General features: G+C 36.9%; 1 protein-coding gene across 6 annotated transcripts in view; it reads left to right on the top strand.

The window, feature by feature from the left end:
* usp15 (ubiquitin specific peptidase 15) overlaps nucleotides 1-16,329 on the top strand; it is a 64,861-nt gene that overhangs the window by 18,192 nt on the left and 30,340 nt on the right. For 4 of the 6 annotated variants that reach the window (XM_062982545.1, XM_003221181.4, XM_003221182.4 and 1 more), the window contains 2 exons: nucleotides 651-796; nucleotides 5,495-5,556. In XM_062982545.1, coding sequence (XP_062838615.1) covers nucleotides 651-796; nucleotides 5,495-5,556 — 208 coding nt within the window. Of the gene's footprint in view, nucleotides 1-650; nucleotides 797-2,322; nucleotides 2,434-5,494; nucleotides 5,557-9,965; nucleotides 13,804-16,329 lie in introns of those variants that run through there. The other 2 variants (XM_062982548.1, XM_062982547.1) reach the window with 2 other exon arrangements.

The raw sequence follows: 16,329 nt of genomic DNA on the forward strand, positions 1-16,329 counted from the left end.
TCACTAAACATCAGAATCTACCAGAAAAAATGAAACAATATAAGGCCAGAAATCCTAGCTGTTTTTTCTGAAATGTATACAGTCAGATTTTGACACATTGGCTACCTTTATATATTAACAGTAAGCTAGAATTTAGCATCAGGAGAACAACTCAGCAAAGTCTTGAGTTCACATGCTGAGGGTTGTTTCATTACGTACCTGCTCCGTTTTTACTATGAACCAGGAATCAAGAAATTTAAAAGAAAAAATAGGCAGTCTATAAGCAAGTTAACACCCTGCTTGGATTGTTTAGTTTGCCAGAATTTCTTTTGTATGTGCTTTTTCTGACTGCATGCAAAAAGAAGGAAGGGGGATATTCATCTTTGGCTTGTGTATGGAAACCTAAATCTTGGTGGAGCATTATGTAACTCTATCAATTCAGGTGACTGATCATATCCATCCCACTTCCTCTGTTCACTTTCTTTAAATTAGTTCAAATGGATGCAAAATATATTTGCTATTTGGCATTGTTTGTCAGTTGCTCTTTTCATACACTGAAGTGTACCACACAGGTGTTTACGTTCCGTAACAAGTTAATTACATAAATCCATTTCTAGTGTATATATGATGCTATTAACAATTAAATAAGATTTTTGTTTCTTCCAACATAGACACAATTGAAAAAGAGATAAGGAAAATCTTCAATATTCCAGATGAAAAAGAGACCAGGTTGTGGAACAAATATATGAGTAACACGTTTGAACCGTTGAATAAACCAGATAGCACCATACAAGATGCTGGCTTGTATCAAGGGCAGGTATGGTATTATATGTAACTATATTTGTTGTCTTGACAGATAGTTTGACTAGTTTTAAGGGCTTATATCAAGGCAGGTATGATATAATATGACATTCATCATTGGAGATTTTATGCCCCTCGTCTATGTTAGTAGTAAACTATATTTTTTCAGTTATGAGACTGCTTAGTAATACCATCTTGTTTTTAAGGTCTGGTTAATGTAGCTTTTTCTGTCGACTTTACATTTAATTTATTTCCCCAAAAACACATAGGTAAGAACCTGGAAAGCAGTTTAACTGATTAAATTGAATTACATTAAATTTCTTAAACAACAGCTCATATCATGTTTGTTTGTTTTTTAAATTTTAAAAATAGGAGTATCCGTTTGTCAACTGACACAGTAGGCTCGGGTTCAAGAAAGGCTGAAATTAAATTTTACCCAAGATGTTTGTATTGACTAAGTTTATCTTGCTTTGAAGAGTACAGAAAGAAAAAGCCATTTTATCCATTCTTTGATCCAAAAAAGATGTTAACTTCAAGTACATAGTTACAGAATGAAAGATACAAATGAGACTTCACATGTAGAAGATAAACTGTATCTAGCAAGGGCTTTCAACTTGATTTGAAATTTGAAACATACTTATATAGTTGCCAGAGCAAGTTAGTATCAGTCACATGATTTGTTCATTGCAGTCCTTATTTCATTTATGTGATGCCTCCGACTAAATATCCTCTAAAATTGAAACATCCAAGTTCTTGTTTAAGATGTTAAATGAAAATAAGAAGGAAAAATAGATAGGGAATAGGAATTTAATATCTCCTTTGAACTGGATAGTATAGCAGTGTAGATTCGGATAGGGCCTCATCACACTTGAGCATTTATCCACTACTACTAGATGAGTAGTTCAAAGGAGAGGCCTCATCCAGGGAAGCCCTGGGCCTCCCTAAACTACAATCTCCAAAATTCTGCAGGAGGCAATCACAGCATTTAAAGTGGATTAAAGTAGATAAATGCTCAAGTGTAATGAGACCCATAATCCAGTTCAAAGAGAAAATCTAGGATCAGATACTGAATTACATGATAGCGCAGATCTATACAGAGTCTCTGTTTTATGTATCATTCCTATCCAGCCTTACAGGATCCAGACACTGGTACAGTTTCTGCACAGCCCAAGCTGACTCCCAACAACAATAAAACCTACATCTAAACTGACAGGATACTGCTGGTAGCAAAACTCCTGATGACCTACCTCATTCTGTGACTTCATTTAGCCCAGTGGTTCTCAACCTATGGGTCCCCAGATGGTAAACTGGCTGGGATTTCTGGTAGTTGTAGGCCAAACACCTGGGGACCCACAGGTTGAGAACCACTGATTTAGACCTTGTGGGTGGAACCTTGTGGCAATATACAGATTAATAGCCAAGAGTCTGAGCAGGAATTCCCCAATGTCATTGCCTTGAATTGGCCCTGTAGATTGGAGCAAAACCACTGTAACAGTTCTGAGCTATTCTTTTTCTTGAAGGACAGAAGAAAATCTCAGCCGTCCTCAAACTGGTCCCCTCCAGGTGTTTGAATTACAGCTCCAGCGCCCAGCCAGTATGACAAATGGTCAGGGATGGTGACCCTTATAGTTCCAAACACCTGAAGAGCACCAGGTTGGTTTTGCTATTTTAAAAACTTTTTTACTATTACACAGACTCAGGAAAGTGAATTGAGAGGATAAGAAATAGTGAGTTACTTCTAAAGGTTTCGTATCTCTCTTGGAGGAAGGGAACCATAGATTTCAACCCAATTTTGGTAAGATAATCAGTTTAATTCTGGCTGCTTGGTCATCTGGATTTCCTCAGACCTAAGGGCCCTGATCTCCCAATCACAATGAGCATTTCAGGAGAGGTTTTCAAGATTCAGGATCTGGTTTGGCAAGAGTTTTGGATAGCCTTAACTATATTTAACTGTGGTTAAGATAGGAAGTAAAATTCACTTTGTTGAAGAAGAGACAATATTGGAAGATCATTTGTACAGTTCGTTACAGCTACAACATCCTCCTTTATCTTTCATTGCAATAAGACCATTATTCAGTCTGAAAATATGCTTAAAATCTGCTAATGGTTTTGACACTTGAGTTACTTATTAATGGTTACTTTTCAGTAGAATGGTATAAGAAAATTATTGAATATTGATATTCTTTTAAGTAAAATCAGAACCTGAGGTTTCGGCTTGTAACTGAAAGTGCTGCTATAATTCTGTATAGATCGATTGATTGATGCTTCTCATCACTATGATTTGAAACTAGAAATGCATGTACTTAACACTGTTTGTGGAATGCTGTTTTCATCCCAGAAATCCACTATTGCTTCTCAAAAGCTCTAACTGAAATTAGTGATCTCTCCTAAAGGATGTGGCAAGGGGTGAAAAAACTAGACTAAAATCATGCATTTAAAAACATTATGTATCTTCTAAAAGAAGACAAGAATACTCCGAACATCCATGATTGGTTGATTATGTTGTATTTATATTTTTATTATTTAAGAATATTTTCTGCAGTATTTTGTGTTTCAAAATGACAAAGTGATTAACAATAAAATTAAGATTAATAAAAAATAAGATTAACAATTTCTGCTCTGAGTCCATCCATGAGGGAAAGAGGGCGGGGTATAAAACAAAGTACAGTAGAGTTTCACTTATCCAACATTTGCTTATCCAATGTTCTGGATTATCCAATGCATTTTTGTAGTCAATGTTTTCAATACATCGTGATATTTTGGTGCTAAATTCGTAAATACAGTAATTACAACATAACCTTACTGCGTATTGAACTACTTTTTCTGCCAAATTTGTTGTATAACATGATGTTTTGGTGCTTAATTGGTAAAACCATAACCTAATTTGATGTTTAATAGACTTTTCCTTGATCCCTTCTTATTATCCAACATATTTGCTTATCCAATGTTCTGCCGGCTGGTTTATGTTGGATAAGTGAGACTCTACTGTAAATAAAAAGCAGATAAAGTGTAACTGGTAACTAAAAGAAAAACCACACTTTAAAATAATTAAAAACTATGTGCAATTTAGAAGAGTTCATAATTAGGAAATGAAGAATATTTTGGTAAACAATTAGGAATGTAGCTCAGTAAACATGTCTTCACAGTTAAAGTGGAAACATTCAACACTGGAAAGCCTGTCTAATCTCACTGAAGCAACTCTTCAGCATGTTGAAAGCCATGGAGAGAGTTAGGTTCCCTGTTGACCAAATAAGTTTTATTAGTCGGCAGATTGGTAGGCCCTGGATTAATATAAAAAAACAGAGTGGTCTGTGCAGGTTCCCTTGAACTATATCAAGTCTTCTCACCCAAAAGGAATTATATGTACATGGTAGGAGGCCCCACTAAACAGTGTGGCCTCTGCAAAGCCTAAGGGCCTATATAGAACAAATACTATAATAGTCCAAGGTTGTTGGAGCATAAATTACTGTGGCCAGGCTACTCCTGCCATGAATGGACATAGCAGCTATTTCACATGAAACAAGTAGTAGAGGTTCTTTCCTACTGAGATCACTTTGCCATCTAGTGACAAAGAAGAATCCTAAAGCACTAGCAGATTATGTATGTGTGCCTGAAGGAAGAATACCACATCATCCTGTATGACTGTATATTGTAGGTCTTGTAATAAGCAAAGTTGTTTGGAAGAAAATGCTTTTAATAACTGCTAGTAAGTTTGTTTTTTTTATGTAGGGATGATTCATGGACACAGAGTACTCCTATCATGGCCTTAGAATAGCTAGTTTGAATCACTCATTTAGTAGTTAAAACTAGATCAGTAAATTTGGCAGTCTAGAAGGCATATATGTCACATAGTCTCGTGGTAATAACTTCTTGTTAAATCAAGTAAAGTACAAGACAGACTCCTTGACTACATTTGTAGAGTACATTAACTCTCACAATGCTGACTGGAATACACAGAAGCCAGTAGGGCTCAGATTTTCAGTGATACTAATCTATCAGTAACCATGAAATGAAAGAGAGATTGCTGCACATACAGCAAAAAGCAGACGAAATAGATTATGTTTCCTGATTACATGAACACCCAAGCTGAAGTTCTGGGTGGAGCAGAAGGATCCCTGGTGCTCTCTCTAATTTCTAAAGTTATTTCTTTCCCTTCTCTACACTGGCCTACAGATGGGAAAGGCAATAACCCAAGAGATTCTACAAACTATATTCTGACCTCTTAGGAGCTGGATGAAACCTATGGGCAAGAGGCCACTTACCTACCAACAAGATAATAAGTTACAGTTTGAAGCATATCAGTGTCATTTTAAATCATTAGTTAATCTGATGTGACATTAAAACAGATAGTATCCCTTCTCGTAGTGAAATGTAGTGATAAATAATATGCTACCTATTTCCTTAAGGGAAACAAAAGTATAAAATACTCATTTTTAATTGTGTAGTGTTTGGGGTATTCTTCTCTTCAAGATCCAAGTAAATTGTTTGTTCTGATTTCAACGGCCAATAGATTACATCCAGATTTGTAACATAGGGGGAAATATTTTACTAGTGCAGTTGGCCATGCCTAAATCTTACACTAATAGAATAATCTTAATGAAAATCTTACAGTGCTTGTTCTTGTAGGTATTGTCTAGTTGGTAAAATCCTGAACTTTCCTGTCATCCTAATCTCTGATGAAGTTCATTGTTCTCTTTATTTATTTTTCATGTAGGTGTTAGTGATAGAACAAAGAAATGAAGATGGAACATGGCCAAGAGGCCCTTCAGCTCCAAAGTAAGTGATTAAAACCAGTAAGTGTCTTCTGCTACATTTTAATTAAATTATCCTTCCCCATCCCAGTTCTCTGTGGTTTTGGAAATCATATGTCTGTCGTTTTAACTGTATATTGTTAAAAGCAATGATTGGCAATGTAGTCAAGTATGGACAGGTATAGACTAGTTAAATAATTAATTTCTGTGGAGATAGCATTTTGTTATTGTAATATTAGGACATTTTTGCCATTTAAAAACTATTATTGTGTTTTGAGAAGACATTTAAGCAGTAACCACTATGTAATGTTATTCCTTGTTACTTGTATTTGTTGTCCCTTTGTCTTTTGACTTGCAATGTTATGATAGGAGTGAATAAGACTAATTCTGTAATGTCTTTATCATACTTGTTAGTAGTGTTCTTTGTCCATGGGTATGCCAAGAAATGTCAACATCTGAACAAGCCTTAAGATAGTAACATGCAGAGCAATAAAATATAATAACATTGTATTGCAACAAACATAAGTGCAATAAGCAACATTTATGACTAAACTGTATAAATATTAAACTCTGACAAGGACTCTAGTTACCTACAATCTTTAAAAATAAATTTTCTCTTCCCTGTAGTTAAAGAGATGGCTAACAAGAAGTCTTTAGGAAGAACGTTCCATAAATAGGGTTCCATTTTGAGGAAGGATCTGTTCATCACCTTTACTGACTTTAGCTGGGTAGAAGATTTACTGGGCAGAGCTCTTCCAAATTAAAGGGATTTGCAGCATCTAACTATTGCCCCATAGAGTGCACACTTCTACAGTCCAGATGAGAAATTACAAAGTCATGAATGACTATGGTTCCCAGATCTTTGTCACATGGACTTCATCTGACGCATCAATTTCATGCTACAACATGTTTCTAGTCTCTGTTGTCTCTGACATTCAGCATGTGTTTCCTTTGGGGGATGTGATTCTCACTCACCAAGGATAAAATAATCATTCCCATTGTCTCTAGAGGATGGTCAAGGCTTCAGTTATTATCTCTGGTATCTAACAGCAGCCAGAAACTCACTTGAGAAAGCAGCTACCACTCCTTCATCCAATGAAAATCATAATTATAATTCAAATCAATCTGCTTTTCGATATATACATCAAATTATCTTTCTTGGAAGTTGCATAAAGATACTGAAAAGCAGCAACAATAAATTTTTTGGTTAATTTACAAGTCTCATTGCAGTTTCCACCCATTCATTCCCTTGACATTAGCTTCATATGTAATAATGGGACTGGAGTGAAGATGGACTTGTAAGTCTGAACTGATCCACATGGTCCCAAATGTTTTGGTAGTCTGCAGATGTATCAAATTTAAAAAGACGTTTAGGCAAATAACGCAGGTAAAGTGCTGTTCATAAATGCAAGCTGACCACCAGGGCGAAGGCAATTTCTTTTTCTGCCTGTGGCTTGAATCTTCATTTTTTTGGTGTAATCACAATAACTGGCATTTTCTAACAGTTCTGGAGTTGGCTGTTTCCTCTGTTTTGCCACGTCTCAAAACTGGTGAGTAAACAGGCCTGAAGTTATGCTAAAATTAAATGAAAATGTGGTTTCAAAAACACTTGTGTGGAGAGTGTTTTCTGAAGTAAATGTTGTATAAAAACCTATACATCTAATCTGTACCAAAATATAATTGTAATTATAAATTGCTAAATGTGAAAAGTGTAAATGTTTTCATCTATATTTCAAAATAGATCTTGTCTAATATGCTATGTCTATAATTCATAGCCACACTAGTTAGTATGTGCTAAGATGATGATAAAGTGTAATAGTTTAAATGGTGTTGTAGAAATTAGGTGATAAGGACATGATATGAATTGTCTAAACTAAAACAGACACATTACTTTAGTAAGATTTATTAGAGTGTTAATTCACCATTCAAAGGTTGATTGAATGAATGTAGTCTAATTGGGATTAGACATACAATTTAGATCTAGGTTGTATTCCCCCATGACAGAGAGTTTCACTAAATAGCCCTTGGGACACAATCCAATTTTGTAATTCTATAATTCTATGAAATACATCCACCAATTGTCGCATTTAGCTGAATGGGGAAATGGAAAAGAAATGCTGTGAAGAAAATGGAAGGGATCAGTATCTTTTTCAAATAGTTTCTATGGTGCAGAAAAAAATGCTCAATTGGAATATACATACAGTGTCTTCATACAATTGTATAATATAGTTCTGTAAGTGTAAATAGAGATGGGAAGAGCAAACCCTAAAAACACATTGCAAGATTTCAAATTAACTAAAATGTAGAGAACAAAAATACATTTGAAAATGGACTTTTGCAGATTAGATAATTCATGGATTTGATTGGAATGTTATCTCTAGAAATTTCTGGGTCCTCTGGAGAAACAACAGTTTGAGAAACCTGAGGTTTTGGCTTGTAACTCTAATGCAACTCTGCAATCATTTTCTGCAGGATGTTGATCACAAAGTCATGCTGGAGGACCCAGGAATTTCTAGAGAGGTGTTCTCCCATGTTAAAAAAAAAGCAATTTTATTATTAGACATTTTTTTCGTTTTTGTGAAGGTCATGTGTCCCTAAAACCAGCAAATGTTGATGGCTTTACCTATCTTAAATAACAGAATGCAGTAAAATATTTCCTTTTATATCAGGGGTCCTCAAACTTTTTAAGTGGAGGGCCGATTCATGGTCCCTCAGATTGTTGAGGGGCTGAATTATCATTTGAAAAAAAACATGAACAAATTCCTATGCTCACTGCACATACAGTAGAGTCTCACTTATCCAACATAAATGGGTCGGCAGAACATTGGATAAGCGAATATGTTGGATAATAAGGAAAGATTAGGAAAAAGCCTATTAAACATCAAAATAGGTTATGATTTTACAAATTAAGCAGCAAAACATCACGTTATACAACAAATTTGACAGAAAAAGTAGTCCATTACACATTAATGCCATGTAGTAATTACTGTATTTACGAATTTAGCACCAAAATATCACAATGCATTGAAAACATTGACTACAAAATTGCTTTGGATAATCCAGAACGTTGGATAAGTGAGTGTTGGATAAGTGAGACTCTACTGTATCTTATTTGTAGTGCAAAAAAAAAAACCCAACAACAATCATTTATGAAGGGGATTCAGAGCGGCTTACAAGTTGTATGTACATACAATATATTATATTATTAGCATAGCACAATATTAGCGTTATATATTACTATATTGTACTATACCATTATACCGTAATATTATTAGTAATATTGCATTATATATATCATTAATATTTTATTATACAATATTATTATATTGTATTATTATTATTAGCCGCCCTGAGTCCCCGATGGGTGAGAAGGGCAGGGTAGAAATACAGTACTGTAATAAATAAATAAATATTATATTGTATTACATTATAATATTTATTATCAATATTATATGTATACACAATATATATTATTATTGCCATATCATTCATTTACAATATTGGTAAATGAAAAAACAATACAATATTTAAAAATAAAAATAATTTTAACCAACATACTGTAAACTTATCAGGATTTCAGTGGGAAGTGTGGGCCTGCTTCTGGCCAATGAGATAATCAAGTAGGATTGTTGTTGTTGTGCAACTTCAAGTCATTTCAGACTTTGGGCGAGCCTAAGTCTAAAACTGAGGGCGGGGGCCAGATAAATGGCCTTGGAGGGCCACATCCGGCCCCCGGGACTTAGTTTGGGGACCCCTGTTTTATATGATAATCCGATGATAGTTTATACCAGTGTTTATCTAACTGTGCTCCTCCAGGTGTTTTAGACTTCAGCTCCCAGAAACCCCAGAGAGCTTACCAGTTGTTTGGAACTGGAGAAACACAGTTTGAGAAACTCTGGTTCATACTTTTACATTAAATAATAGTGATATTTCAGCTAAATTGTCTCTATAGCACAAATGATTTAATTTGAATTTAATCTGTAAGGGTTCACCTTTTTCGGCTATACAATATTTCTAAATTCAGATTCTGTATTGATTTTGTGATAGCTGGTTTTGGTATTGCAATGCATTTGTAGAAAATGGTTCTATAAGACTGTGTGCTAAATTGTTCGTTCATTCAATCAGACTAAGAGCTAAATCCACAGTGCTAAAGAATGGTATCATATTTATATCCATTGACTACAATGGCAGGTCCCTGGCAGAAACTTTAAACATACACCATCTCATCCAACTAGAGTAAAAATCATACATCTGGATAGGGGGAGCTTGCCAGCCAATGATCCATCACTGGAAAGTAATCCGGAGAAGAAGAAATCCTACCAACATGGTGAGGCAGCAGCCATAGCTTTTCTTCCGCTCTGCCACCAATACGGCAGGTAGCTGGCTTATCTGTCATGGTTTTGGATTCTGTAAAATGTTTAGACAACCTAAACATTTGTGTGTGTGCATTCACACGCACACACATACAAACCATATTGCATATTTGAATGAGTATCTTGTATTTAAGATCAAATATTTATAAAAACTAATCCAATTTTTAGAGAGTGGTGACTTTCTGAAATAACTGTTAACTACAGTACTGTTGTCAATCATATTGCCGTAGTATTCCTGCTAGCTATCACCTCAGGTATATAAATAACCATAGAACAGATTACCTGGGATTGATTTAGTATCTCTAGGGAGAACACAGATCAGACTCTTGGGTTTTCTGGAATATCTCAATTACATTAGAATTTGCAAACCTGCAGATTTTTGAGAATCAGTTTCATTAAAAATTATGCTTTTTCCCCTAAGTGAATGTATACATTATTTGCACTGGTTGTTGGGAGGAGCATCTATTGTTAAAACTGAGTCAAATACTTCTGGCAATTTATCACTGTCACATAGATACTTACCAGTACATTCTGCCCATATCTGAACAAGACATAACGATGACGTAAGTTAATAAAATAGACCGTCTTTCATTTTGTCATTACTATACATTGTCTTGACTACATAGGGGCGCTTCAAAGGTCAGACAACCAATCTCATAGTGTCTAATATTAGTAAAAGTAGTTTAGGCTGCTTTTAGTTTGAAGTGAAGTGGTTGATTTATCAGCCTTGAAAACAGCTGAAAATAACTCTCTGATTAAAATAAATCTGGGAATGTGAAATACATCGTTGAGTGTACTCCCAGATTCATTTACAGTTGATTGAAGGACCAAGATCAGGGGATTTCTAAAACTTACTCCATGATCTCAGTTTGACTTGTTTTTCTCATGGAGCACTCCAAATTGCTTCTGAGATGGAATGCATTTCTAAAGCACATTAGAAGATAGCATAGTTGCAGGACTGGCAAATCAAAATTCCACTGAGTGTGCATATCTCTTGTAGGAACTGAAGCATCTCTTTCCTTCTTAGTCATGATAATGATATTATAAAGCTTTTGAATTTATACGACTGTGAAAAAATATATGCTATAAATGCAGTATGTTTTAGCTTGTAGATTTTCTGCCCCATACAAAAGTTTTTAAAAGATATAGCTCTTTCAGCTAATCTTAGTATGTTGATTAGTCAAGTGGGTGTAGACATCTTATTGTTGTACCTACTGGTTTATTTTTTGTTTTTCTTAAAATTTGTCACATTGCTCATTGTCTCCTCTAAATCATACTCTTAAGTAATCCGCTGTCTTGTGAGTTGTATGCCCTGCACCGGCTTCAGAAACGGGTATCACATGATTTTCCATTACTTCCATTGAGTCCTTTCTCCCCCCCTCTTGTTTTTTTCCCCCTATCCTGCCTTGCAGCTGAATGAACTTCAACACCTTTCCTTTTGAGTACTCCTACCTTTGCAAAGTTATTTGCTAATCCTATTATTTTCCTTCTTGCTACAAACATTGCCTTCTACCTGCTTTCTTTCCACCACCAAACAGTCCTCCCTTTCTTTGAAATTTTTAACTCTGCATATTAGTGGGAGAAGATAATGGCATTTAGATTTATCTAAATAGCATATAGGTTTATTTAAACAAAGTACAGATTTCTTTAGGAAGAAGAAGAAAAAAGCAGTGGTCTCTGACCAGAGAATGATCTACTCTTGCCTCCAGAAAAAAAAGAGAAGGGAATTAGCTAAAGAGCAATGCCAAGTGATGCTCATTTGATTGCATTTCAACAAGTCTCTCAGCAAGATTCAGAAATTTATTTGACTACATGTCAGCAAGCCTCTGATTAGCAACAGAAGTGTTACTCGGGGAAATACTTTTTGAATAAGAGTAATTCCAAGGGGTCGACTGGAATGTATTTGTTGCAACATTTGAAATTAAAGGCATCTCCAGAGAAAAGACAAATGCAATGCATTCATGAGAAAAAGAAAAATAATCCAATGTCAAAGAAAGAGAATTGAATGGAAATATAAGAATTGTAGGAAAGGGAAGGAGTCAAAAGAGAAAGGGGGAAATTAGTGACTGACTTTGTGAAAGAGAAGCATGATAAGACAGATAAAGGTCTTATGGCTGAATCAAGGAGGATTCAGATATAAAAGGTGGGGCTAGCCTGCAGAGTGTAAGGGATTGGCCTTCAGAAGCAGTGAGCTCTCCGATGCATATGTAAGAAATAGGGATTTACTGTTAATTGCAGACAAGGACAGATATTGGTAACATTCCTGTGTTTCCCAATACACATATCAGACTTCCCTCTGTTACCTACATTCATTGTTTAGTTCCTGCTCCAAGATTTTTGCCAAAGTTGACTTTAGGTGAAAGATCTCATGTAGACAGAGTGAAAATTTGGATTAAATACACTATTATGGGGAAACTGGAAGCTATGCTACCGCCTATTCAATCTGAAATATGCATTGCATTCAACTGTCTACAATCAGATAATTTAAAGAATAATTATGTTACAGTACCAAATGTACTTTAATAGGAAAAAATTGCATTGTGAGAAATTCATACCTAATTAATTTCTCACAATAAGTTAATGCAAATAAAAATATAATGAATTCTTTTTGACAGCATAATTTTAATTAGAAAGAAATGTAAAAGATGATTTAGCTAGTGGAGTTCAGGCAGATTTAAAGTCTACAGATGGCAGTGTCATTGAAAGGAAATAGGTAGGCTAAAAATGCAAGACTGAAATCTAGAAGAAGGCATAGAAGGAGGCAAGGGTTATCCACAAACGCCATTACTTGTCTTAGTGGTTCGTGGATCCAGAAGGTAGTAGTAGCAGTCACAGAAAATACAAGTGACTCATCTAAGCCTCTCTGAGCAATTTCCCCCAGCTTTCAAGCTGGATAAGCTCCAAGAAAAAAAACCCTTCCATTAACATATTAATATAAAAGCATAGTGAAGATTGGTAACCTCTTCATTTTAAGTCAGTTTTTTACTTCTCCAAATCCATCTAAATTTAGGTAAAAGATTGATGAATGAGATTTTTAGCTGACAACAGCCTCTGTTTTGTCAAAAATGAGACTGCTGTTTATATCTTGTCTTGCATTGAAGGAGAAAATTGATTCAGGAGCTCGAAAACACTTTTATTAATTATTGTATTGATACTTCTTAACAAACCCAAAGCTAAAGATGAAATACTCAAGACTATAAAGACTTTAACCTAAATAACAAATTATCTGAAACAATTTATAATAGACAACAGGCAATTTAATTATTTCCATGCTTAGATTACATCCTTCTGAAAGCCAGAAGCAGATGCAAGTCAGAAAATGGTCTGAAATTAACAATACCTTTGTTTAACACCACAGATTTTGACATTAACAATGTATCTGATACATTTAGGGGCAGAAATAGATTCTGTGGTTTCAACCAAAGATTTAATATGGCACTTCACATTCTATCTGTAGTCTAGTTTTTGGTCATAATGTCTCGAAAGCAATAGTCCAATAGAGAAGCAGCCACTCCCACCCAATCATCTGAGTGTTTTAGAATGTCCTACTGGCAATGGGTTGCTCCACTACATCATCTAGAGTTCATTTTTGAAAGTGCAGAAGAGCAATCAATACCCATCCACAAAACGTAGCTGCAAAAATAGTGAATTTCTGTAACTGAGTGAAATAATGTTTTCAGCTCTCAGTTATTCTGTCTGTTCTCTACTCTGTTCCACATTTATGTTTGGCTTAATTTTGAGCTCTTTTATGGCAAGGCAATGTAACTAAACTGAGAAGGGAGAGAGGAGTCAATGGAAATAACGGAAAATCATGTGATTGCTGCCTCTAAAGCTGGCACAAGAAATACAGCCCACTAGAGTGGATTGCTACTCTTCCGCTCCAAAAATGAATATTCACAGTGAGTACAAACATCTAATTCTGTAATCTTCCAGCTATTAAAGTAGCATTTCCTTCAGCTTGTACGGTTGACTATAGTATTTAGGACCAAAGGGATTTGATGTCCAAAGCATTTGGAGACCCCCAAAACAACAGCACTATCTTCAATATGATATTTCATATTCTGAAATAGATATTTGTCATGACTAAGTACATAAATGAAGATTAGAAGTGTGTTGGGTTATATAGCTAAGTTGACATTTTATTAAGTACATTATGAAAAAATAAAATTACATTCCCTATTAAAGTATTTGAACTTGAAATGCACTTCCACATTATATCATCAAGGAATAGATTTGTCTGTTAATAAATATTACAATTATAAAAAAAAAATAATGTGAGGCAGAAATGTGTTTCCATTGCCCTGGTGCAGTAAAAAATGTTTTTAAGTTTTATAGCACTAATATGCAAAACCGTGTTTACTGTGGTGTGATTTGTTCTGTCTTCTGTTTCATGTGGCTTTAACAGAAGCTTCTAGGTGATATTTTGATATTCATATATTTGTCTTATTTTTGCCGCTATCTTATAAAGTATATCTTGAAAAGTATATCTTTGGAATTTGTAAGAATGATAAGGAAACGCTTTGTTGACTTACAGTGTAGTCCATGGAGAGGTCCAGCATAGTGTATAAACAGTGTGCTTGGGGATCAAGAAACATATGAGTGAAAATGCATCTCACTGAAGGCAGAAATGTACAGTACATGATATTTTTCAGTGGCAATGTTTCACAGTTTACATTTTGCTAAGTGTTATTTCATGATCTTCTTTTGGATTCTGTTGTTTCACAAAATTATCACCTTAGAAAAAGTATTCCTATTTAGTGGGACTTTTTTGATCACTCCTGTCTGCATTATTGTGATAGTGATGATCCTTTTCATCATTTTTAAAGAGCTCAAAGTTGGGATTTCAGTCAAAGCTATAACATTAGAATTGGCATGTCTATTGGAATCTGCATCCTGGGGATTTGTGGTTTGGTGAGGCACTAGCATTCTTTGACAGAAAAAGCAATTTTTTTTGTAAAACTACAACTCCCATGTTTCTTCCTTCGTGGTGTCTGTGGAATGCACACACATGGTAGTTACCTGCACCTGTGCAGCATTTCGGAACTATCACAGCTGTTTAAAATTGGCCATCACCCCACCCTTCCTCCTCTGAGGATATATAGCACAGAGGCGGGGTTGTGGCCTTGTTCCTTTTTCTTCCGCCGCAGCTTGGAACTTAGCTGTTAGGGAACTCTCTAGGTTTGTTTCTTTATTTTTTGAATAGTTATTTGGTTTTTTGTTTGTTAGGACCATGGCTTTGGGCTTTAAAAAGTGTACCGGCTGTGCCGGGAACCTGCCCAACACAGATAGCCATGACAATTGCCTCTTCTGTTTGGGGGAGGCACATTCAGTTAAAACTTGTCAGGCCTGCAGGGCTTTCACCCCGCAGGCCCAAGGAAACAGGGAGAAGCGCTTTTACCTCCCTCGGAGCAGGCCTCAACCTCCCTCCTGCCGGAAGGGCCTCCAGCTGTGCCGCTCCTTACCTCTCCAGCCAAGCGGCCACGCTCCGCTTCTCCGGCTCCTGCGTCCTCCTCCCGGCTGGTTGAGGAGAGCCACAGCCGGAAACAAAAGAAAAAGAAGCGTGCAGAGGCTTCTGCCTCAGCTGCGTCTGCAGCACGCACGAGGCCTCAGCAGGAGCTGCGTCCATCCGGTTCCTTGCTAGCTCCGCCCACGCCGACTCAGAAGTCTCGCGAGACCGGGTACCTCATGCCGAGGACGCCGGGGCGAGATGCGGAAGTGGCAGTCCTCCCCGAAGCGGAGGCAGGCCCCCGCAAGAGCACTGGAGTGCCTGATTTTCTGCCGAGGGCGGCAGCAGCGGAGCTGGCCTCCAGGCCCCGGCGGCTGCCAGAGGCCTCAACATCAAAGGTCATAAGCGGTGGTGAGCTTTCCCCCTCGGGCCCGTTCCTGCCCTTCAACGCAGCTGCCTTTTCAAATGACTTATTTGACTCTCCATTACTGAGCCGGTCCCGTAGTCCATCTTATTATGGCTCTTCTCAATTTGTGTCGCCCCCTAGACGCAGGAGCGTCCCCAGCAGCCTGGTGACTTGGCAGGGTGGGCCTCAGGCCTATACCCCAGCCCAGGAGGACTTTGTGCATCGCTCCCCAGGAGGGAGAGCCTATGTGTTTGGCCCTGTATTGGTACCAGAGCGCACTCACTCTCAGCCCCCTATTCTCTCCCTTCAAGGGAAAGACCAGGCCACAGCAGGCCAGCTTGAGGCCTTGGATGTGGAGGCTTTGGAGTCTCTCTCAGCCTCACCAGATTCTCAATCCCAACAAGAGCCATGCCCTCAGGACCAGCCTGAACCGGTTGGATCTGTTGACACTGCAGCCTTTTCAGCTTTATTGTCTCGCCTTACTAAGGCGCTGAAGGTGCCGGTTGCGCCTCCTCAAAAACCAGTAGAGGACTTTCTTTTTCCTTTGGACCAACAACAGCAGGCCCCTCTGCC

Source organism: Anolis carolinensis, chromosome 5 (assembly GCF_035594765.1).
Source record: "Anolis carolinensis isolate JA03-04 chromosome 5, rAnoCar3.1.pri, whole genome shotgun sequence".
Lineage (NCBI taxonomy): Eukaryota > Metazoa > Chordata > Lepidosauria > Squamata > Dactyloidae > Anolis > Anolis carolinensis.